This window comes from Ursus arctos, unplaced genomic scaffold (genome assembly GCF_023065955.2).
Source record: "Ursus arctos isolate Adak ecotype North America unplaced genomic scaffold, UrsArc2.0 scaffold_19, whole genome shotgun sequence".
NCBI classification, from domain to species: domain Eukaryota; kingdom Metazoa; phylum Chordata; class Mammalia; order Carnivora; family Ursidae; genus Ursus; species Ursus arctos.
The window spans coordinates 46799005-46822538 of record NW_026622863.1 but is presented as its reverse complement, the minus strand read 5'-3'; the positions used below and the strand labels follow the sequence as shown (position 1 = coordinate 46822538).

General features: G+C 39.1%; 1 protein-coding gene across 8 annotated transcripts; it reads right to left on the bottom strand.

The window, feature by feature from the left end:
- Positions 1–1086: 1086 nt before the first annotated feature.
- On the bottom strand, positions 1087–23402 carry ZNF283 (zinc finger protein 283). 8 transcript variants are annotated; one of them, XM_044378139.3, is made up of 6 exons: positions 23359–23402; positions 22495–22545; positions 16546–16633; positions 15926–16086; positions 14635–14761; positions 1087–6142 (listed from the first exon to the last, which is right to left on the bottom strand). In XM_044378139.3, exons 4-6 carry the CDS (start codon positions 16034–16036, stop codon positions 4440–4442), a joined length of 1941 nt encoding a protein of 646 aa, XP_044234074.3. In that variant the 5' UTR covers positions 16037–16086; positions 16546–16633; positions 22495–22545; positions 23359–23402; the 3' UTR covers positions 1087–4439. The 8 variants fall into 8 exon arrangements, with proteins under 8 accessions (XP_044234074.3, XP_044234073.3, XP_026337921.3 ...); XM_044378138.3 differs by lacking the exon at positions 15926–16086 and having other exon boundaries at positions 22887–23391; XM_026482136.4 differs by lacking the exon at positions 15926–16086 and having other exon boundaries at positions 22495–22548; positions 22887–23388.
- Between the last annotated feature and the right edge of the window lie 132 nt (positions 23403–23534).

Genomic DNA, 23534 nt, shown 5'->3' with positions numbered 1-23534 from the left:
TTTCCCTAAATATTGTCATGCCTATATATAATGCCTAGAAGTCTGTCAGCTATCATGGTACCCCAGCCAACACTGGGGAATACATAATGAAAAATAAGAGAATCTGAGTCTCTGAATATTTCATTTTGCTGATGAACCAAAAGTCTCTAGAACCTCTTCTCCCTTCCCCCCAAAAGCCTGTTACATGACAATATACTTCCTCATTGCTTTGGCTCGTTTGGTATTTTGATTTTTGCTGAGTGTATCTTAACTATATCAAATCACTAAAGGTCATAGTTCATACTGGAAGCTACAGATACAGAGATAAAACTGATTTCATCACAGCCATCAACCAGCTCCTGTCTGGTGGGGGATGAAACACACACACACACACACACACACACAGGCACTGCCTAGGCCTTAAATGCTGTCTTACAAATTTTACAAATGCTTTGTGAAACCAGACACACCTAATACATCCAACGTCAGGAGGAGGGAGTGGATAGATACTGAAAAAATATCCAAATAGCTAATAAATAATCAGAAAAAAATGGAAATGTAAACCATGATACCTACCTGAGTAGCAAACATTTTTTTTTTTTAACTGATGACAAATATTGTCAAGGATATGGAGAAAAGCAGAACATTCGTACACTGTTGGTGGAAGTGCCAGTTGGTATTTTTGGAAACCTACTTAGAAAAATTAAAACTTACTAGGTTGAACATAGGCATACCCATGACCAAACCCAAGCAACTCCACTTTCAGTATATGCAGAAAAACATGCACAAGTATGATCATAAGAGTCTGATAAGGAGCTCTGGTTTCCCAACAGAGTATTCCCAAGAACACATAGTGAAGAATTTTCAGTGTTGGAATGCTCCTTTTATGTGGATCTTGGCTGGTACTACATGGCTGCGAAGCCTCTTTAAAAGAACTGTGCTGGGCACTCTGAATTTGTTGTGTCCAAAGTTGAATTTCAAAGACAAGAAAATAAACAGATGGAACTAGAAAAGTGATTAAGGATCTCCAATTCAAAACAAAACAACCCAATACAGTCATACAGTTTTAAAGAACAGGTAATTTCAATAAAAAAAAACAAACAAAAATACCTCAAAAATAAAACTTTTATATAATCTCACTCATGAGGTGTAAAAATTCTAAATTAAGTAATAGCAAATGAAATCTAGCAGTGCACCAGAATACATACATACACCAATAATTACCTGGGTATATCCAGGAATGGGCGAAAAATCAAAACAATCTGTCAATATAAATTATCACATTAACAAATTAAATACTATACAATTGCAGGAAGAGATGATGAAATGACATTTGATAACTCAGGAGCCCTTTCAACTTAGATACAACAAAGATTTTTACTCACGAATAAAAGAAAACATTAGAAGGCAATCGCTTGCCAGCATGATGCTAACTACCATTCCATCATAACAAGCAGACTTAGTGACTGAAATATCCAACTTTAGGGACTCCTAGCTGTGGCAGCATTCCCCAATGCAGTTTCATAACCCTAAGATGGAAATAGGTAATGGGAATCAGTATTTCCATGGTAAACTTGGAGATTACAAGTTTAAATTAGGTCAAACAATTTCATTCACCAGAATATTCTTCAGTTGCCTAAGCTGACAGGGTGCTTCTGACTCTTCCTGAAGAGGGGATTTAGTAGGTTCTGCTTCATAGGCTTCACTAACCAGAGAATCCCAGTTTCTCAAGTACTATTCAGTTCTGGTAATTCTTGAGACATAATTTCAGAAGTTCTGGGACAATTTTAGTTGTATAAAATGCTTCTGTATATTGGTTTACGGTTTGTTCTTCTTAAATCAGTGTGACAGGGACCGTGTAGATATGGGGGGAGAACAAGGCATAGTTCTGGCCCTCCATCTGGCCAGATGCATCTTGGTTTCCTCCAGGACATTTATAAAAGGTATTTTCCACTGAATAGAGCCTCAGGCACATTCTACAACTTCTGATACACAATTTAACTATCATTCCTTTTTGAACAATCTGTAATTGTTTCAATTATCTCTTTGATTCAGAACTTATATATACATATGATAGAACTACCTTTTCAAAAGTAGTTCACCAATCTTACTAGCTGTATAATGGACCTTTATACTGGAGAGTTCTTGGGGTCATCATCTTAATCAAATGACCAAACTTAGCATTGGCAATAGTGAGAAAAATGGCTACTATGTGTTTCTGGTGTATTGCAACATGAAGTATATATCACCAAATATGGTGTATTCCGAACAAAAATGTTTAAGTCTCTGGCTCTAACTTGACTTCATGAGAGATACAAAGGATAGAGGCACAAATTAAATCTCACCATGAGGGAAGAAACAAATCTAGAATGCATGGCATTCTATAAAACAGCTTTCCTTAGCATTTCAAAAAGTCTTTTCAAGATTAAAATCTAGAGATATGATAACCAAATGCAATGCATGAATATAGAAAAGATGTGGGTTAGAAAATAAATAGCAACAGGATACCTTGGGAGTCCTGGGACATATGAAGTGAGTGTAAAAGAATATTACAGAATTACTGATAATTTTCTTGTGTGACCATGGTATTAAAGGTTGTTCTTATTCTGAAAAGATGCATGCTAATATATTCAGGAATGAAGTACCACTTCCATGTCATAATGGTAAGTGAGTATATGTACACATACATACCTATAATTTCAGAGAGAAAGCAAATATGATCAAATGTTAATAATTACTGATTCTAAATAGAGTATATGGATGTTTACTATACAGTACTTTAAATTTTTCTGAGTATCTGAAATTTGTCATAATAAAATTTCGGGAAAGAATTCCCAAATGGACAATTTTTTGTTTCTTTTTAACTTGGCAATTTATCTCTACATGAGCAGAGAATTTTAATCACTGGCTACTTCTCTGTTTGAATTCATTACAGGCAAATTGCTTCACACCTCTCCCTGTTCTTCGACAGGTATATTCCCAACAGCTTAACACTTATTAAATCCACAGTTCTTTTCAGCCTTCATTTTTTATGCGGCTTCAGGAATAAACTCTGAATAAAAATCCTCTCAAGTTTTTTTGTGTTTTTCTAGATTTTATCCATAATGAACTACTGAAATTCAAATGGAGAGGTTATGGAAGCTTTTCTAAATTCATTACACCAATGAGCATTCTTTCCATAAGAATTCACTAGTAAACACTAATGATGAGGATAAGAACAATAGCAAACATGTACTGAGCATAGGCTACATACAAGATACTCTTCCAAGGATCTGATGCATACTGAATCCATGCATTCTCTGAAATAGGACTATTAGATAGGTACCATCACCAACATTGAAACGATGATGCCCAGAGGAGATAAGCCTTTCCCTCAACATCCCATAGGTAGTAAGGCAGTGGAATGGTGAGGACAGTAAGTATGCTTTGTGCCACGTGTGAGAGATTTCCTGTATTTGTTACCTTGATAACATTATTCTCTAGGATGAATTCACTGAAGTTTAACAAAGGTTGAATAGTTTTGGAAGGCTTCTATACCTTCATTAAATGAGCACATTTGTTATAAATTATGCTTTTATAGGCACAAGGAAGTTGTGACTCACACATTAGCCAAATCTTCCTATAGTGTGAATATTCTGCTATTCTAATCAGACAGGTGACAAGTGAAGCATTTTTTATTCTAATTAAGTTATATCGTGACTTGTCTCATGTTTTTAAAACTGAATGTTGTCTCTCAAATTATTTCTGGGAAAGGGCAAACTTTTTAACTTCTAATCATTCATGAGCTGATTGATACTTTTATAAAATACAATGATAATGTTATGGCAATATGAAGTTGCTATAAGTTTCCAAACATTAATTCTTATTTTCCACATTAATCTCATGATGGACAGGTAACAATTTTGTGGACTGGCACTAGTCTCTAGACAACAATTTTAATAGTACTTGTCTAAAGGCCTTCCTTCATCCCAATTTAAAGGGTTTCTCATTTGGATGCATTCTATGATGTACCCTAAGATATTTATCACATCTGAAAGCCGTCCCAAATTCCTTACATTCATAAAATTTCACAGCAGTAGGAGTTCTCTAATGTGTACAGCAGAAACTGAATTAGGTTTTGGTTCTTCCTGTATTTCTTAGAGTGTTTCTAATGACTACAAATTCCCCAATGCTTACCAGACTTTTGTGCCATGAATAAAGATCTTCACACATTCCTTACATTTAAATTTCACATCAGTATAAACTGATATTCAGTAAGACTGTATAAAATTCTGAAGGCCTTTTCATATTCCTTATATTCAAAGTATTTCTCACTAGTATGAATTTTCTGATATCGGGTAAATTGTCCACACACAGGTAAGGCTTTTGCACATTCCCTACATTCATAAGCTTTCTCAAGATTAAGATTCCTCATGTTAAGTTGTTTATACACATAAAAAAATTTTTTTTCATCTCTTCAATCATAAAGTTTCACCCATATCAATTGTCTCATTTGAATAAGCTGTCCATATAAAGGCTTCCCCACATCCTTTATATTCATAAGGTTTATCATTACTAGGAGTTCTCTCATGTTGAACAAGGTGTGAGCCATGAACAAAGGTCTTTCCAAATTCTGTACATTGGTAAGGGTTCTCACCAGTATGAAATCTCTGATGAACACTAAGCTGACAGCCACTACCAAAGGCCTTCCCACATTCCTTACATTCATAGGATTTCCCACCGGTATGGATTCTCTCATGTTTAACAAGGCTTGAACCCCAACTAAAGGCCTTCCCACATTCCTTACATTTAAAAGGTTTCTCACCAGTATGGATTTTCTGATGTTGAGTGAGGTGATAGCCACGACTGAAGGCCTTCCCACATTCTTTACATTTATAAGGTTTCTCGCCAGTATGGATTCTCTCATGTTGAACAAGGCTTGAGCCACAATTAAAGGCCTTCCCACATTCCTTACATTCATAGGGTTTCTCGCCAGTATGAAATATCTGATGTCGAGTAAGTTGATAGCCACTACCAAAGGCCTTCCCGCATTCCTTACATTCATAGGATTTCTCACCAGTATGGACTCTCTCATGTTTAACAAGGCTTGAACCCCAACTAAAGGCCTTCCCACATTCCTTACATTCAAAAGGTTTCTCACCAGTATGGATTTTCTGATGTTGAGTGAGGTGATAGCCACGACTGAAGGCCTTCCCACATTCTTTACATTCATAGGGTTTCTCGCCAGTATGGATTCTCTCATGTTGAACAAGGCTTGAGCCACAATTGAAAGTCTTCCCACATTCCTTACATTCATAGGGTTTCTTGCCAGTATGAAATATCTGATGTCGAGTAAGTTGATAGCCCCAACAAAAAGCCTTTCCACAAACTTTACATTCATAAGGCTTCTTACCAGTATGGATTTTTTGATGTTGAGTAAGTTGATAGCCACGACTGAAGGCCTTCCCACATTCTTTACATTTATAAGGTTTCTCTCCTGTATGAATTATCTCATGTTTAGCAAGGCTTGAGCCCCAGAAAAAGGCCTTCCCACATTCCTTACATTTGTAAGATTTCACACCAATATGAATTTTCTGATGTTGAGTGAGGTGATAGCCACGACTGAAGGCCTTCCCACATTCCTTACATTCATAGGGTTTCTCACCAGTATGGATTCTTTCATGTTTAACAAGACTAGATCCCCAACTAAAGGTCTTCCCACATTCCTTACATCCGTAGGGTTTCTCACCAGTATGAAACCTCCGATGCACAGTGAGTTGATAGGCACTAAAAAAGTCCTTCCCACATTCTTTACATTTAAAATGTTTTTCAGCTGTATGAGTTCTCTCATGTTGAACAAGTTTTGAGCCATGACTACAGACCTTCCCGCATTCCTTACAAACATAGCGTTTCTCTCTATTATGAATTCTTTGATGTACACTAAAAGATTTGCTTTTTCTGTAAGTTGGCATTTTTCCATACCTAATTATCATTTGACTAAAGAATCCCTCCGGATGTCCCTGTGGTCCCTCAAATTTGCTTTTGCACTTAGAATTATTTTCGAAAATGGATGCCTCAAGGCCAAGAGTTTTACTTCTTTCCTTCATCTCCCATTGGGAAAAATTTATTTCAAAAATGTCTTTTTCTGAAATTGTATTTTTGGTCTCATATGTTGACTCCAAATCTGAAAGAAAACAAGAAAACCACATATTTTATTTCCTTTACCAGAAAACTTTACCAGAAAACAAACAAACAAACAAACAAAAACCCTCAATAGAGAAATACAAGGCAAACTGGAAAAAACACCCATAAGTGAATTGGGAGACTTATTAAGCTCACTGCTAAGCATCACATCTCTACCCTGTTGAACAACAATCTCAGCTTTGACTTTTCAGCTTTTATGATCTTAATGTTCTGATCTAACAGCTTTCTGGAGGATTCTACAAAGATCACTTTAACAAGTTCCTTATCTTCCCATGTGGCTGACCCCTTAAACCAAATGTGCCCTTCCAGCAATCAAGCCCTTATGTGCCCAAGTGTGGTTCAGCCAAACTTTTAATGACTGTGTAGGCTGGCACGAAGAACTGGAATCTAGAAGATCCCCAAACTCAAAAACAAAATCAAGCACAGCTGAAACTAATATTGTAGGTCAACTATACTTAACAAAAAACAAAACAAAACATTAAGCTACATAATACTTCTTCACAGGAATTTTTCTGAGTGATTGGTGTTGGGCTAGAAACCAGACAAATTCTGCAAGCCAAGCAGTTACTAAGTTCCAAGGCTCTAATGGAGATGCAACATGTGAAACAAAACTAACTAAAACTATAATACAACCTCCATTTAACTCAAATCCTGATACAATCAAAGAGTTAAGTGCATGGTCATGTAGGAAGTTAACGGCAAACACTTTTTTATCCAATTTGAAACCAGAAATAAACTGAAACTAATACAAGCTATGACTCGGTCCCAGCTCAGCTCCATGGTTGGTGGGATCTGAGTTATTACCCCCTTACCCTAAATAACTGAGAAAGGAGCATATACTTTTACAGGCAGGAAACCATCCATGCTTTACTGTTCTTCAAAATGTCTGGCAGACAATAAAAAATTATGAGATAGGTGAGGAACAGGGAAAGTGGGACATATATAATCACACCCCCCAAAAAAAACCACACAAAAGAGACAGAGAACAGATGACACAGATATTAGAATCAGTAGGCAAGGCCATTCAATAGTATCTCATAGATTCTAGAAGAAAAGATGGGCAGTGAGCAGATGGGAAATTTCAGCAAAGAAATGGAAATCTAAAATTGTGAAATGGAAATTCTACAACTAAAAAACCCAAACTGAAGCACAAGGAGAAAAGAACAGTGTCAGATCTGTGCAACGACATCAAACAACCCAACCTCAGGCAACAGTGTTCTAGATAGAGGACAAGACCAAATGAGTACTTGAGAAGATTGTTGAAAGTTCTCAAAATGTATGAAAACGTATGAATAATCAACTTATTTTTAGCAAACTGCAAGCAGGATAAATACAAAGAAAAGCAACAAATGAGAACATAATCAAACACTTGAAAACTGAAGATAAAGGAAAAATAGTAAAAGAAGGCAGGGGGGAGGGGGACATTAAAGTTAGAGGAACAACTAAACATTATGGCTCATCTCACACCTGTAACAATGGAAGCTACCAGACAACGGAATGATACCTTTAAGGAAGAAAGCTAGAAAACCCAGAGTTTTATATAAAGCAAAAAATATTCTTCAAAATGAAGGTGAGAGGTTTCCAGCCCCAGCCATGAAGAAAAACCTGGTATTAGAGTTAACTCTCACACCACAACCAACCAAAAGCTACAAAATAGGATACTAGACACAGGGCTGAGAAACCTTTAGAGAAGATTATCAGGAGAACTTCATATTCACCCTTTATGCCTGGCTGCTTCCTCCAAGACAAGGTAAAGGAAAATGTTCTCCAAATAGAGAGCAGTGGTCTCACTGGGCAAAGGATACTGGGATCTGAGTTCAGGGCTGCTAAGGTGGCTAGAATTTGTAGTTCAAGGTTTAGTAAATAAAGGAGCCATGCAACAGAGTCCCAGAAATCTATGCAGGGATTCCCCCCTTGGATCTGTAAACAAATACTAATTTCTATATCCATACAGTGACTTTCCACAAGGTGGTTGGAGTAACACAGCCTGAATGGAAAGAGGCATTCATTTGAGGCCTCACAAAGACCATATATTGAAATACCCATCATCTGGAGTAGTAGTTCTCAAACGTGTTGGTCTCAGGATCCCTTATATTCTTCAAAATTATTGGTGAATTCTTTGCTTGCTCATGTATAAGTCTATTTCAAATACAAAATACATAAGGTTAGTATTTTTATCTAATGGTGATTTTATAATATTTTAGTTGATTTACGAAAGGGTAGAGAAGTACTATGGATGTGTTTGTGGGAAGTAATCGTAGTCATGGCCAGTTGGTCACAGCCAAACTGCAGTAACTATTGTTTTACTTAACAATGTCTTATTGCTTTGTATTGCTTTGTATACATTAACATTTGCGTATAAGGACTGTGTCTATCCAAAAGGAAGCCAGGGTATTTAAACTGGCCAACCTAAGATTACAACTACTTTGAGATGGTCAAATGTAAACTAAAAGGAGTGCACTTCTGTGCAGTCTAGCATCAATAAATAGTTCAGTAAACTTGAATTTAGTTCAACCAATCTGAATTGCCATGCAAGAACTTGTATTACAATTACTTGTAAGTAATGCTTAACAATGCTAGTAAATGAATATAGGTTTAACTTCTTTTTATTTTTCCTTTTTTAAGCTTTTTTAAAAGATTTTATTCATTTATTTGTGAGAGAGAGAGCGCGCGCGCACAAGAAGGGGGAGCGGAAGGCAGAGGGAGAAGCAGGCTCCCTGCTGAGCAGGAAGCCTGATATGGGACTTGATCCCAGGACCCCGGGATCATGACCTGAGCCGAAGGCAGACACTTAACTGACTGAGCCACCCAGGTGTCCCTAACTTCTTTTTAAATGTTAAAAAATTATTGAGGACTCAAAAGAGCTTCTGTTTATTATAATTTTTGATATTTACCATATTAGAAATCAAAACTGAGAAATAAAAGATATTTAAGTAATTCACTTGAATAAATCATTGCCTGATAACACAAATAACAATTTTGTGAAAATTATATTTTCCAAACCAACAAAAAATAAGTATTATTTTACTTTTTGTGAATCTCTTCAATATATGGCTTAATAAAAGACAACTGGATTCTTGTATCTGCTTTTATATTCACTCTGTGGCAAAATGCTATTTTGTTTGAAGTATGTGAAGAAAATCTAGCTTCCTACATATATCTATTGTTATTTTTTGATACTATAAATGTTATTCTTTGATACTACAGTAAAACTTGAGAAGGGATAGTCTCTTAAAGGTTAGTTGCAATGTAAAATATGCAACTATACCCATGAACTTTTCATATTATATTACCTTAAAATCCACTGCATTATGGATGATCTTTTATCCAGGCATAATTTTGTAATATCATGCACTGGTCATTTGAAAAATAGCGTTCAGAGTTATGCAGATCTTTGAAATGTTGACGTATTTCATTACACAATATATTAAAAATCGTATGTTAAGATTAGCATCTATCTCGTCAGAAAAATGTTTATGTGTTGGGAAGTTGTAAAGCTCAAAACGGTAGCTGTTTCACACAATTCTAATTTTTACTTGAAAGTCTGAATTTCTCATTGGCAACAAATACTGTTATTTGTCTTCGAAGTGACAGGCCTGCTTATAAGAAAAATTTTCCAACTACCTAAGTCTGAATAATAATAGTTTGTCTGGGGGTGCCTGGGTGGCACAGTCGTTAAGCGTCTGCCTTCGGCTCAGGGCGTGATCCCGGCATTCCGGGATCGAGCCCCACATCAGGCTCCTCTGCTAGGAGCCTGCTTCTTCCTCTCCCACTCCCCCTGCTTGTGTTCCCTTTCTCGCTGGCTGCCTCTCTCTGTCTAATAAATAAATAAATAAATCTTTAAAAAATAATAATAATAATAGTTTGTCTGTTAGGCATTCTTTCAAGAACAAAGTGGTGCTCTGTGGAAAGAACAGCTAGTTGACTCTCAATTCAAACAACTGCACAACTGGTTTTCCTCAAGGGAGCCACCACACTTCAGTATACAACAGAAGAGCTTAATGAATACTTCCCATTTCACCACAATGAATAAATATTTTAATTTTTTTAATTTATTTTTTTTAAAGATTTTATTCATTTATTTGAGAGTGAGCAAGCAAGCAAGAGAGAGAGAGAGAGACAGCACAAGTACGGGAGTAGAGGGAGAGGGAGAAGCAGACTCCCCGCTAAGCAGGGAGCCCGACGCAGGGCTCGATCCTGGGACTCTGGGATCATGACCTGAGCCAAAGGCAGACACTTAACCAACTGAGCCCCCCAGATGCCCCACAATGAATATTTTTTAAATGCATACTCAAGGATCAAGACTTAATAAAATGAAGCCCAGAGTAGGATACTGAAAGTCAACCAATACTGATACCCTCTGTGAGGGATGTCAGTATAAAAGAGTTGTCCCATGTGCAAGCAGGTTAAAGACAAGTGTCTGTGTATAAGTGACCTGGTTGTCACAGCCCAAGTAGGATGAGAAGGGCAATCACATGACCAAAGTGGTGGTGCTGGTAATGGAAGACTGGCTACATACAGAGAGTTTGAGCAAATAATATATTAAGGAAAATGGAAGCCAAATTTTTCACTGTCAGAGAAGGGAGCTAGAAATATGGCAAATAAGTTGGGGGGAATGCAAACTGGTGCAGCCACTCTGGAAAACAGTATGGAGTTCCTCAAAAAGTTAAAAATAGAACCATCCTATTACCCAGCAACTGCACTACTAGGTATTTATCCAAAGGCTACAAACGTAGTGGTTTGAAGGGGCACATGCACCCCAATGTTTATAACAGCAATGTCCACAACAGCCAAAATATGGGAAGAGCCCAGATGTCCATTGACAAATGAATGGATAAAGAAGATGTGGTATATATATATATACAATGGAATATTACTCAGCCTACGAAAAGAATGAAATCTTGCCATTTGCAATGACATGGACGGAACTAGAGGATATTATGCTAAGTGAAACAGAGAAAGACAAATACCGTATGATTTCACTCATGTGGAATTTAAGAAATAAACAGATAAACATAGGGGAAGGGAAGGAAAAATAAAACACGATTAAAAACAGAGAGGGAGGCCAACCATAAGAAACGCTAACTATAGGAAACAAACTGAGGGTTGCTGGAGGCATGGTGGGTATTATCTTGTGGTTTTCAATACACAGATGTAAATGTGTGTGTACACATGCATGTATGCATATATTCCCTAGTTCTGACCACTCAGAGACCTGGGAGCAGCCATCGCCCAGCAGCAATGAGCAACCCTGGTATGCAAATTTTGGCTTCTAACTACCGTTCTCCACTAAAAGGAACCAAGGCGCCTTGAAGAAATGGTTGACTTTAGGACTGGAGCAGGGAAAGTACAACATGAACCTGACACAACCTGTGGTTGTGACAGAAAATAAGAAGAAGATGCTCAATGAGTGATAGAGATGTGCCAAAGGACACAGAAGCCTCAGGAGAGGGTTCCCACAGATCAAATCTGGGACAAGCTCAAATATTTCAAAATAAATAAGAACAGATTACAACGCACCAAAATAAAGATCCAATATATGAATAAACTGAAAATTTGGAGAGGAATATATTTAACAGTCTCCAAGGCCCTCCTCACAAAATACCCATTAAAGGAAAAATTATTAATTTTACGGGGGGGAAGCCAGCAGACACTAACCTAATCAAATGATCAAAGTATCATCAGTAATGACAAACCATTTGCATTACCGGACAGAATGCAAGAACACAGCACCAATTCTGTGATATTGCTGCCAAAGATGCATAAATCTAAATCTAATCATGAAGAAAAGTGCAGACAAACCCAAATGAGGGACATTCTACAAAATAACTGACCTATAATCTTCAAAAATAGCTAGGAATGCAAGCCAAGGAAAGATGTGTGAACTGTTTCACACTGAAAAGGCTACATAACCCAAATCCCTAAAACAACAACAAAAACACTGTATTGTCAGGCCCTCATCTACTTCACCAACTTAATTTCTTTACATCCCGTTACTAACTCTGCCCTGGCCTTCTTACAATTGCAACAGTTTCTTTGCAACCACAGAGCCTTTGCATTTACTGTTCACTGTGATTGATACAGTCCTCCCCCAGAGATTCATATAATTTGATCCCAGTCTTCATGTTTCTATTCAAGAAAGCTTTCCCTGACCATCTTATCTACATTAGCCCTGTCGATTTCTATCATTTTCTATTCTTTTATGCTCTTTACCTTCCTTGACCAACATGTTTTATTATATGACACTATGTATCTATTCATTTATTTACTTATTTTCAGTTTCTTCCTGACTACACAAAAACTGCATTTGAGAATGGGCAAGTTATCAACGTTGTTCATGACTGTATTGAGAGTGCCCAGTACAATGCCTGGCCAGGAGCAGGCAGGCAAAATATTTGCAGAACTTATGAATGAAGGCATTTGTTCATTCATACACATGCAGAAATGCAAAAGGGCTGGAAAGCGGCTGAATCTAACATAGAAGTAAAATGGCTGCACCAGAAACTTAAAAGAGAATGCCTTCCTTGCTGAAATGGAAGGGAAATATGAGAAGAAAAACAAAGAGAGGAAGAAATGAGGTCAGACTGAAGTTCATTGGATAGCCCAAAATGAGATCTCAGTTTCCTCCCTCCACAGGCCTTGGTCCTTTGTAGGGAGCTTTCCAAACACCTTCCCACTGTTTCTCCTCCTCCCGTGTGACCTGTGAGATTGGTCCTCTGCAATGATGTTCCCTCCTGCCTTTGCCTTCCTGGGTTCCAACTTCTTGACCTCACAACCATCCAGGACTCTTGTCCTTGCTCCCATAAGGTCACATTCAACTGAGAAATGGAGTGTCTGCTTGCAAGAAAAGAAATGCTAAATGGTATGTACCTTTTTTTTAATGATAAGCTCAAAACATTTGGTTAAATTTGCAATAAAAATTAAAATAATATTGATAAAGACTTCATAGAAGACAAGTATGATGGAAATAAAAAACATGAGATTACATCAGTAGGAAAATGATCTTGTTTTAGATTCATTCCATCTCCTTCTTTTTGGAGCAAATAGAAAACAGTAGTTGAAAACACAGACTCATGAGCCAGACCTCCTTACAGGCTCTATTGCTGCTACTTCCTCCCACTAGCTGTGTGACCCTGGGAAGTCACTTACACTGCATGCGTCTCTGTATTCTCATCTATAAAAAGGGTTTGATAAAACTGAGGGCTTCAGAGGGGAGGGGGATGGGGGAATGGGATAGACTGGTGATGGGTAGTAAGGAGGGCACATATTGCATGGTGCACTGGGTGTTATACGCAACTAATGAATCATCAAACCTTGCATCAGAAACCAGGGATGTACTGTATGGTGACTAACATAATGTAATAAAAAAACATTAAAAAAAAAAAAAGGATTTGATAAAAACATTACCTGCCTCACGGGGATGTTGTGAAAGTTAAACAAGCTGAAGTATTTGCTCTGCTTAGAACACAGCCTAGTTTATAGTTAAGCACAGTGTTAAGTATTAGTATTAGCATTATTACTGCTGTTATTTTGCTAACAGGAAAAGAAGTTTCATGAGACATTTTTAGGATTTAATTCAGTGTTGAACTTAACTTTGTAAAATGCAAAGTTCACAGACTGCAACTTCCAAGCTCAAATATGTTGAAAGTAAAGGAATGTGTTCACTTAGTATAAAAATGAATTGTTTATCCGATCCTCCTCTATATAAAGTGGAGAGGCTCTTTTCAAAGTCACAGTACATCAGGACCCTGTTTCTAGCTATACTCCCCACATATGGGTCAAAAAATAACACAGAACAGTGCTTCTTTAATGTGTATAAAGATCACCTGGGGGTCTTGTGTAAACGCAGACTCTGTTCTGCAGATCTAGGGTGGGACCTAAAGAGCCCCAGGAGAAGCTAATGCTAGATATGCAAATACTTAACAATAAAAAAACCTAAAACCCCACATAAACCAAATGAAAGCTTCTAATCACTGAGAAAACAATCCACATTGCTCCCCCAAACCAACAAAACTGCCTATCACCTGTGCCTTGCCTAGCTCCTTCACTAACTTCTTGGTATCCTCTCCTTCACTAACTCTGCTCTGGCCTTCCTATGGGTCCTCAAACAAAACCACCACACTCTGAGTAGCAAGGACACAGATCATCTCTAAGATATGCTAAAGTTAAATGCAGTATGAAACCTGTTTCTTTGACAATGGTTACGAATTAAATGCCCCATAATGCAAATCCAGCTCCTCAGTAATTAAAGAAGAGAGGCCATTGCAGGAAAAGCCAGAAGAAGGCAGGAAGGTATGGGAAGAGGAAGGAGCGCGATGAACCCATTTCAAATCCAACAAATATCAAAACATCCCTTTGAGCACAGGGAGAAGAAATTCACCTGGTTTCTTCAAAGACAGCCTTATAATTCCCATAGCAAAAGCCGATGGTGCAGAGAAAAGACTCTAAAGTATTTCAGGCAGATGACCTTACCCAATGAGACCAAGTTACTATAGTTCTCCAACATCACATCCACGTACAAGTCCCTCTGAGCAGGGTCCAGGCACTCCCACTCCTCCTGAGAGAAGTCGATGGCCACATCCCTGAAAGTCACCAAGCCCTAAAACCAAAAACCCATATATTACTTGTGAAATTCAAGAAATTTAAGAATTTAAGAAAATATTTCCAAGAGGGGAAAAAAAGAATTGTGGAGGATAAACTGCAAGAAGAGGAAAATGTAACAGTCAAGTAGGCTGGAAGCCTGTGATATGTAAAGGTAGGGAAAAGTAAAGAAATCAGTACGACTAAAGCAGAGTGTCCACATGTTCTAGAAGAATCCTGTTACAGCAGAAAAAAACTTCTTGGATATTGTGAAATAACTAGACCTGTTTGGTAATCTATAAAATAATCCCAGTTTCTCTTCCATTAAATAAAAACAGTGGGGGTGGGGGGAGGCTTTTGAGGAGTACGCACACATACACACAACCGGCTATGTGCCTGCCTCATAAATTCTTTATTAACGTGAACTCCTACACCAACTTTTCCCTTTAAGGAATACAAAAAGCAAATGAGAAAACTTTATTTCCAAACTCTATTTTACAAAAATGATCTCCACTAAATTAAGGCTTGTCATTAAGCCTCAAGTAAATCACTCTGTTTCATTACATCCTAAGTCTTTTCTCTTATAATGATGAATACATAAGATGTTTTTATTAGCTGCAATTCAGTTCACCATATAGATATATGAGATTAATATCTCTACTATATACCTTTAGGTTGAACAAAAATTCTATTTTCCTCATTCTAGGAATCTACTATCATCCAGTACTTAGAAATCCAGGTCACATTCTTACTTGTTACCATCAACCACCCCTCACCTAACACTTTCCTCATTCCTGAGCTGGAGGCCACCGAAAGGGCACAACATATATGACACAGATGTCACCCAAGATCTGTGCATCCTGGTCAATGTCCAAATGAACTTTGACACTGGTGTTCATCGATTACAGAACGACTTCCCCTGGAAAGACCCACTCATAAGCCCCCTCATCCTAAAAGCCTTGCAAAGCCCCACAGAAATTGAGGTTGCGACCAAGAAAACCCAAATTCCATCTTCTCTCTCTGGGAAACTCAGGTGTGTGAAGAAGTTCCAAGTCTGCCTGTGTGGTCAAGTAGACGCTCACCACTGAATCACCACCCCACAGACCTGACACAGGAATGAGAAATTCTGATAAGGGAAGTGGTGCAGCCCTAGTGGAACAGAGATGATAATAAAGAGCACTACCCAGGGCAGCCTATTGTGGATATGTCCTAAGTAAACACCAAAGCTCTTCCAGAGAAGGCACAAGCAACTGAAAACGTCCTCTTGAGTGACCATCCAGTTGTCTAAGGTCATTGTATCCTGACTGGCTTCTTTCCCGGATGCCTGCCAATCAGCACCTTAACCTGAAAAGGAATAACTGTTGTTTTCAAAATGTCTACAGTCTTTCATTCTCTTTTTTCTCCTTCCCCTATAGAAATCCTATTTGTGCTTTGATAGATGAAATCAATCTACTACTGGTTTTCCTTGTATCTAAGTAAAAACGTACTAATTGTTAATTATATTTCTTTGAGTTATTCTTTGACAGGAGCTCAAGTATTTCCCTCAAAAGACTACTATCCCTTTGCTGCTTTTGATAGAAGACTGAGCACACAGATGTTGGATAATGTGTTCAATGACATGATGACACTGATTAGAAAGGCACCCAGGGAGGACACTGGGCTATTTGGCATTATCCTTTACTGGAATAGGAACTGAGAAGAAGGTCAGGACTGGGTTATGTAGAAAGCTTTAGGACAACTAAGGAAAAGATTCACATGACCTAAAAATCACAATATTTCAAGGACAGAGAAATACCAACTTACATCAGTCATGGTTCTAGAATTGCAAGAACTAATTAATAATCCATGGGGTTCCTCTATTGGTGAATCACAGAATCCAGAAAAGCCAGAGCTGGGGAAGGAAAAGAAAGCTTTAGACCGGGTGTGCTTAAGTGATCCCATCCTGACTGAAGCTAATATAAGCTTTTATCTCTTCCATTCCTGCTTCTCCACACCCCCACAACCATCTGTGGAATCTAAACTCACTTAAAACCCAAACGTCCTTCAGTAGGAAGGTTTCTGGCAGTGCCTGATTCTGGGGATGTTGATATGGGCCGGAGGTTGGACTACTGAATGCTGCCCAGACTGGATCCTCCTCCCACCATTCCCACCTCTCAGGGCTGAGAAAGAGGCACATGGTCCAAGCCAGAACATCCTTCGTGGGCTTGGGGCTGAGGAAAGTTGGTCAAGACACAGGAGTGGACAGGATGTACCATTGCCTGAGCCCCAAAAGCTGACCTCTTAATGCATTCAGAACATTCATGCAATGGAACGCTATAAAACTATGCTAAGTTGGGGAAAATAATCAAGATATATTGTCAATAGAAAATACAGCTTACAGGATGTACGATTCTATTTACAAATTATATGTGTATATCAATATAGAAAAGACTGACAATCAGATGTCAAGAGATGAAAAAAGTGTTTAGGCAGTTATACATGTGTATACAGTCAAGTTTTTATTGTGGTCATACTGTTCTTTTTGTTTAATTCTGCAGAGTTGTTGTAACTATGGCCATGCATTATACTAATTATATAATTTCTATATACACTCATGTCCTGCCTAGAAAAAAATGGCTAAAATTCCCCAAGAAATGTCATGGATATATTGAGGAGACTGCAAGCCTGCTTCTTTTCACGTCTTCTGACACATGGGTTTATTTTGTATCTGACCTGTCTTTTTAGACATGATACTCTCCCGGTAACTGCTGAATCACCTGATCCTGTTAGTCTCACTTAGCAACAAACATTAGTAGGATAAAACCTATAAGGTATAAAACTCAGGACAGGGGAGCCTGGGTAGCGCAGTCGTTAAGTGTCTGCCTTCGGCTCAGGGTGTGATCCCAGCGTTCCGGGATCGAGCCCCACATCGGGCTCCTCCGCTGGGAGCCTGCTTCTTCCTCTTCCACTCCCCCTGCTGTGTTCCCTCTCTCACTGGCTGTCTTTCTGTCACATAAATAAATAAAATCTTAAAAAAAAAAAAAAAAAAAAAGCTCAGGACAAATTCCATTTGCCTCCGCAAAGCTGGTCATGACCCAAAAGTACTGCCTATAATTACCTTCCTATGAACTCCTAAGACAGGTTGCCTGAATTGCTTATTGGCCTTTGTTGTCGGCCTTAGTTATTCCTGTGTATATTTAGTCTTCCTTGTCTTAAAGGTGACAACTGTGTCTTTCAGTTGTTGTATTACCTCCCAAGTACGATCTTGGGTTCTTAAAACTGGGGCAAATTTTTACCCAAAATTCCCTTATGAGAATGTATCCTTAAACAGCTAGAGAAGTATAGATGTATATACGCGAATATTCACCCAGGGGCACCTGGGTGGTGCAGTTGATTAATTGTCCGACTCGTGGTTTCGGGTCAGGTCGTGATCTCCTGGTCATGGGGTCGAGCCCCACCTCGGGCTCCACACTCAGCAGAGTCTGCTTGAGATTCTCTGTCCCTCTCCCTCTGCCCCTCCCTCTCATGCTTGCCCGCTCTCTCTCAAATAAATAAATCTTAAAAAAAAAAAAAAAAGAATATTCAACCAAAAATCATTTATGATAACCAAGAATTAGAAACTACGTAACAGTAAACAGATGGTTTGCTCGACTGTGGCCTGCTACCTCCTCATTAGTTTGATGGTATTGGACCATATTAATTGATGAAGAAAGACACACATCATCAATTCCTTAGGGAGGCAGGCAGGTTTGTAAAGTACACACAATGTGGGAAGTGTATAGGAAATTAAGATAAAGGCTCTGGTGTTGGACTTTCAGGATGTGAATCTGGGCTTGACAGTGAGCAATTTCTCAACACTTCTATTTCCTTGTCAATAAAAGAGGGATAGGAACATTGCCACCACAGATGGATGCACTGAAGATTATGTAAGAAAATCCACGTAAAATACTGGCATACAATAGGGGTGCCTGGCTGGCTCCTTCAGAGGAGCATGCAGCTCTTGATCTCAGGGTTATGAGTTTGAGCCTGATGTTGGGTGAAGAGATTACTTAAAACAACAACAACATCAACAACAACAACAGCAGGTGTACAACAATTACTTAATGTAAGTTTTAGCCATTATTGAAGATGGAAAAGATTACTGTCCCTTATTCTATTATAATAAAGTTAATGCTGCTTTTCATTTTTTCATAATAAAATCTGTGCTTCTCAGGCTTATTTTCTTACAAAGTTAACTAAAGTTTCATAGTCCAGCCTTGAGCCTGCTATTCTTCCTAAATAACAACATAACCAAAACAGGTTCTCAGGAAGACATATAGGAGATATCCACCCCCACAAGCTGCGGATAACTAGAGGCTCAATCTTGTTCTGTGCAAATTGGTGGTTTATTTGAATATTGATAACTATAATCTTCTTATTCTACCTTCTGGTATTAGTATCTGTCCTTGCAAATATTATTTATAAAACCGGTTTTCTGGGGCGCCTGGGTGGCACAGCGGTTGGGCGTCTGCCTTCGGCTCAGGGCGTGATCCTGGCGTTGTGGGATCGAGTCCCACATCGGGCTCCTCCGCTATGAGCCTGCTTCTTCCTCTCCCACTCCCCCTGCTTGTGTTCCCTCTCTCGCTGGCTGTCTCTATCTCTGTCAAATAAATGGATAAAATCTTTTAAAAAAAAAAAACAAAAAACCGGTTTTCTTTTTTTTTTTAAACATCTTTTCAGATTTTTATTATTTATTTGGTAGAGAGAGAGTGAGTAGCAGAGGGAGAGGGAGAAGCAGACTTCCCGCTGAGCAGGGAGCGCCACGTGGGACTCAATCCCAGGACCCTGGGATCATGACCTGAGCCGAAGGCAGATGCTTAACCGACGGAGCCACCCAGGTGTCCCTCTAAAATAGATTTTCATAAGACAGAACATATACATTGGAAATTATCACTATTTTCTATGGAACTAACCTTTAAAATAATCTAATTCTGAAAGTCTGTCTTCGTGGCCCTTGTAACTGATTTTTAAATGGTGTTTCTATATTCCTAAAAGTTGTGCATACTTCAGGTTTTTAAATAAGAAATCACTGACACTTCCCTCTTCTTTCTACATATTCAAGATTAAAATAAAACCCACATCTCGGTTGGGTTTCTTCTTCTTCAAAATAAGAGCTAGAGGGTCTTCAACTCAATTGTATTACCCATCACTGTTACCTTATTCTGCAGAAACAAAACCAGACAGGCTCACAGGAAAAAAAAAATTTTAACAGAGGGGCGCCTGGGTGGCGCAGTCGTTGAGCGTCTGCCTTTGGCTCAGGGCATGATCCCGGCATTCTGGGATCGAGCCCCACATCGGGCTTCTCTGCTGGGAGCCCGCTTCTTCCTCTCCCACTCCCCCTGCTTGTGTTCCCTCTCTCGCTGGCTGTCTCTCTCTGTCAAATAAATAAATAAAATCTTAAAAAAAAAAAAATTTAAACAGAAACACACCAAAATATTAAGAATGATTAACTTTAGAGGATGTAATTTTAACTTCCTTCTCTATATGTTTCCTGGATTGTTTAATTTTTTGCAACAAACCTGTATTAATTCCATAATCAGAAATATAAAGATATTTCCAAGTGTAAAAAACTGAATGATAGGGAAGGGGCATATTTCAGTCATTAAGAAAACTGAAAAAACATGGGGCGCCTGGGTGGCTCAGTCGTTAAGCGTCTGCCTTCGGCTCAGGGCGTGATCCCGGCGTTCTGGGATCGAGCCCCACATCAGGCTCCTCTGCTGGAAGCCTGCTTCTTCCTCTCCCACTCCCCTTGCTTGTGTTCCCTCTCTCACTGGCTGTCTCTATCTCTGTCGCATAAATAAATAAAATCTTAAAAAAAAAAAAGAAAACTGAAAAAACAGACCCAACACTGAAAATCAGTGGGCCAGAAACAAAGTACACCCACCATCTGTTGAAGAACATCGTAGCTGTAGCTCACCACTACACTGAGACACTTTCACTATCAAGATTCCCCCGTAATGGGCACCTGGGTGGCTCAGTTGGTTAAGTGTCTGCCTTTGGCTCAGGTCATGATCCCAGGATCCTGGGATCAAGTCCTGCATTGGGCTCCCTGCTCAGTATGGAGTCTTCTTCTCCCTCTGCCCCTCCCCTTGGCTGATGCTCACACCCACCCCCAAATAATTAAATAAAATCTTAAAAAAAAAAGATTCCCCCATAATGAACACCAATTATGTAAGTCACCTTCAAAGTTGGAGGAAGGAAATATATGCACACAAACAGAACAATATTTGGTACAGAACAGATGCTCCACAAGTGTGGCTACACTGCTCTACTTCACTGAAGAATCAATTAAAGAACATTTTGGATACAATCCTTGAAAAATGTCTTTCAAAACTCTCTCTTACTGAATGGGATTCTTATATAACTCATAATAATCTTGGGGACTTTTGTTCATAACTACAACTATTACTTAATATTTTATTATTTACATTTTTCCTTCTTCTGATTCTTTATAAGCATAATTTTTATTAGGTACACATTATTCCATTACAGGATATACTGCAATTTACTTAACTGTTTCCATATCCCTGGACCCTAATTTTACAAAAGCTCCTTCCCAGCTATTAAATCTTAATTCCAGAACAATGAAGCTAGATCTTTTCTGGGTCAGGTACACCTGACAATCTCATGAAATTACAGACCTTTTGCTCACTTAAAAAAATAAATTTACAAATATTTACAAAAATTCTGCCTCAATTTCAAGGGGTTTGTGACCACCTGGAAGCTCAGAAATGGAACAAGACCTCAGGTTAAGATTTCCTGTACTAGACCATTTGAGCATCTAGTTACTTTTTTAAACTTGCAAGCATCCATCTCAATCATCTTCATATTTCTCTTCAAATTTCAATCATAAAAAGTTGATGTGAAATGATCCAGAATCACCATGTAACAACAAATCTTAATATTCACTAAGCCTGTATCATGGGGCAGGCCCTGTTCTAAGGACCTTTACACACATTGACTCATTTTACATCTTTATAAGCCCCATGAGGTATGAATTATTTTGTCTTAATTTTGTAGATGTGACACAAAGAGCCCGAGTCACCTAAACTCACAGAGCTGGTGACAGGTAGAGCCAGGATTTGAATACAGATGCTCTAGGTCCAGAGCCTTACTCTTAACCATAACACAGCACCGCTTCTACAATACTCACAAAGTGGGACCTGAAATAACTCATGTTTAGCAATGTTACAGATTTCTACCTAAAGATTATCTGAAAGTCTCTGTTCTTGTTGGTGCAAACTGCAAACCCCTATGCTCAAAGCCCAATCACATTCCCAGCCCCTAAAAGCTTTAAAACATTGTCATTTATTAACGGAAACAATCCTTCTACCTTGCCTTGATTTAAAAATCACGACCGTTAGAAGACAGAAAATAGTCTGCACATGATAGCACCTAAATACCAATCTCCTCAAGTGATCATAGTCTAAAGTAAAACTCTAACACTAATCTCTAGGAGGTGTATTTCTACAGCATCAGCATACTTAGAAAGGAGAATGCACCGAAGGATTTGAAGAATTTGCCATTTGAATAGCTAGCTAGCCATTGAGAATAAGGGCAATAGAGGGTCACTAAGAATAGAGATACATCAGCAGAGTGGGTCATTCAGCAGAAGGAAAACCCAGGATAGACACTACCAATGATACTGCAGGCCAAGGAAAGCAAATATTCTCATGATCTAAAATCAGAAGTAACTGCCTGAAAAAACAAAACAAAACAAAAAAAACCACTCACCTGAACCTTGATTTCAAAATATGCAACAATTCTTTCCTCCTCCTCAGGGTCCTTCTTAGAAACCCGGCAGCAGTAGCGGGGGGAAAAAAGAATCATGAGACACACCAGCATTTCTTGGAACACAGACCTAACTAAAAAAAAAAAAAAAAAGAAAAGAAAAGAAAAGAAAGAAAGAAAAAGAAAAGAAAGAAAGAAAGAAAGAAAACGGAAAACCAAAACGCCGTCTAGAGGCGTATCTGCCTTCATCCACGCAAAACCAAATGGAATTGAAAGGAAGGCTGGAATCTGAGTTTAACAGCAATTGCTGGGGACAGAGGTCTGGTTGCAGTGGCTCTGAAACAGGTAGCTGGCTCTCAAGGAGCTCCTAGACGCTCCCCTTCTAGGAATCTTACCTCCGGGACCTCCCCATCACGTCTTCCTAGGAGCATGTCAAGAGGACACTTCCGGATGTACAATGCTCATCCCAAGACTGGACCTATGCATTCTTGCGTGAAACGTTCACTCTAGGGCTTAGTGTATGACTCCTTCTCTTGCGGTCACTTAACTTGGGCAGGCCCAGAGAAAGTCTAGAGGGAACTTGGAGCACACCGCCAAAGCAAAACCACAAGGCCCCGCACCTCATCACCCCGTCACACATTCCCAATTGCATACACCATCACGGAGACACACCCCGGCCCTGACACGCCGTCTGTCACACACCATCCCTCTCAGCCGCTCGCGCGCACACAGGCTGGAGGCTCCGAACGCGACACGCCCTGTCCGCACCCCGGGCCTCCTCACTTAGGGCGCCTCCAGGAGACACCCCTACCCTCGCTGCCGGTTCTGACCCGACGCTGATTACTTCCTCCGACATGAGCAACTCACCGCGCCGAGTCCAGGAACCTTCAGGACACCGGAAACGGACCCGCAGACTTATGGGAAATAAGAGCCGGAAAGTCCTGGGAGGCTGGGAACCTGGCCATCCAAAGAGCTCTCCGCGAGGCAAACTCGCCCCGCCCAGAAAAAGACTGTGCCGGGAGACTTCTGGGAAATGTAGTCCA

Excerpts from the sequence above, each read along its gene's own strand:
- ZNF283 (XM_026482136.4), bottom strand. Across the intron at positions 16,634-22,494 it reads ATTTTGAAATCAAGGTTCAG|CTCTGGCTTTTCTGGATTCT; the intron begins GTGAGTGGTTTT and ends TTCCTTCCCCAG. Across the intron at positions 6,143-14,634 it reads TAGTAACTTGGTCTCATTGG|ATTTGGAGTCAACATATGAG; the intron begins GTAAGGTCATCT and ends GTTTTCTTTCAG.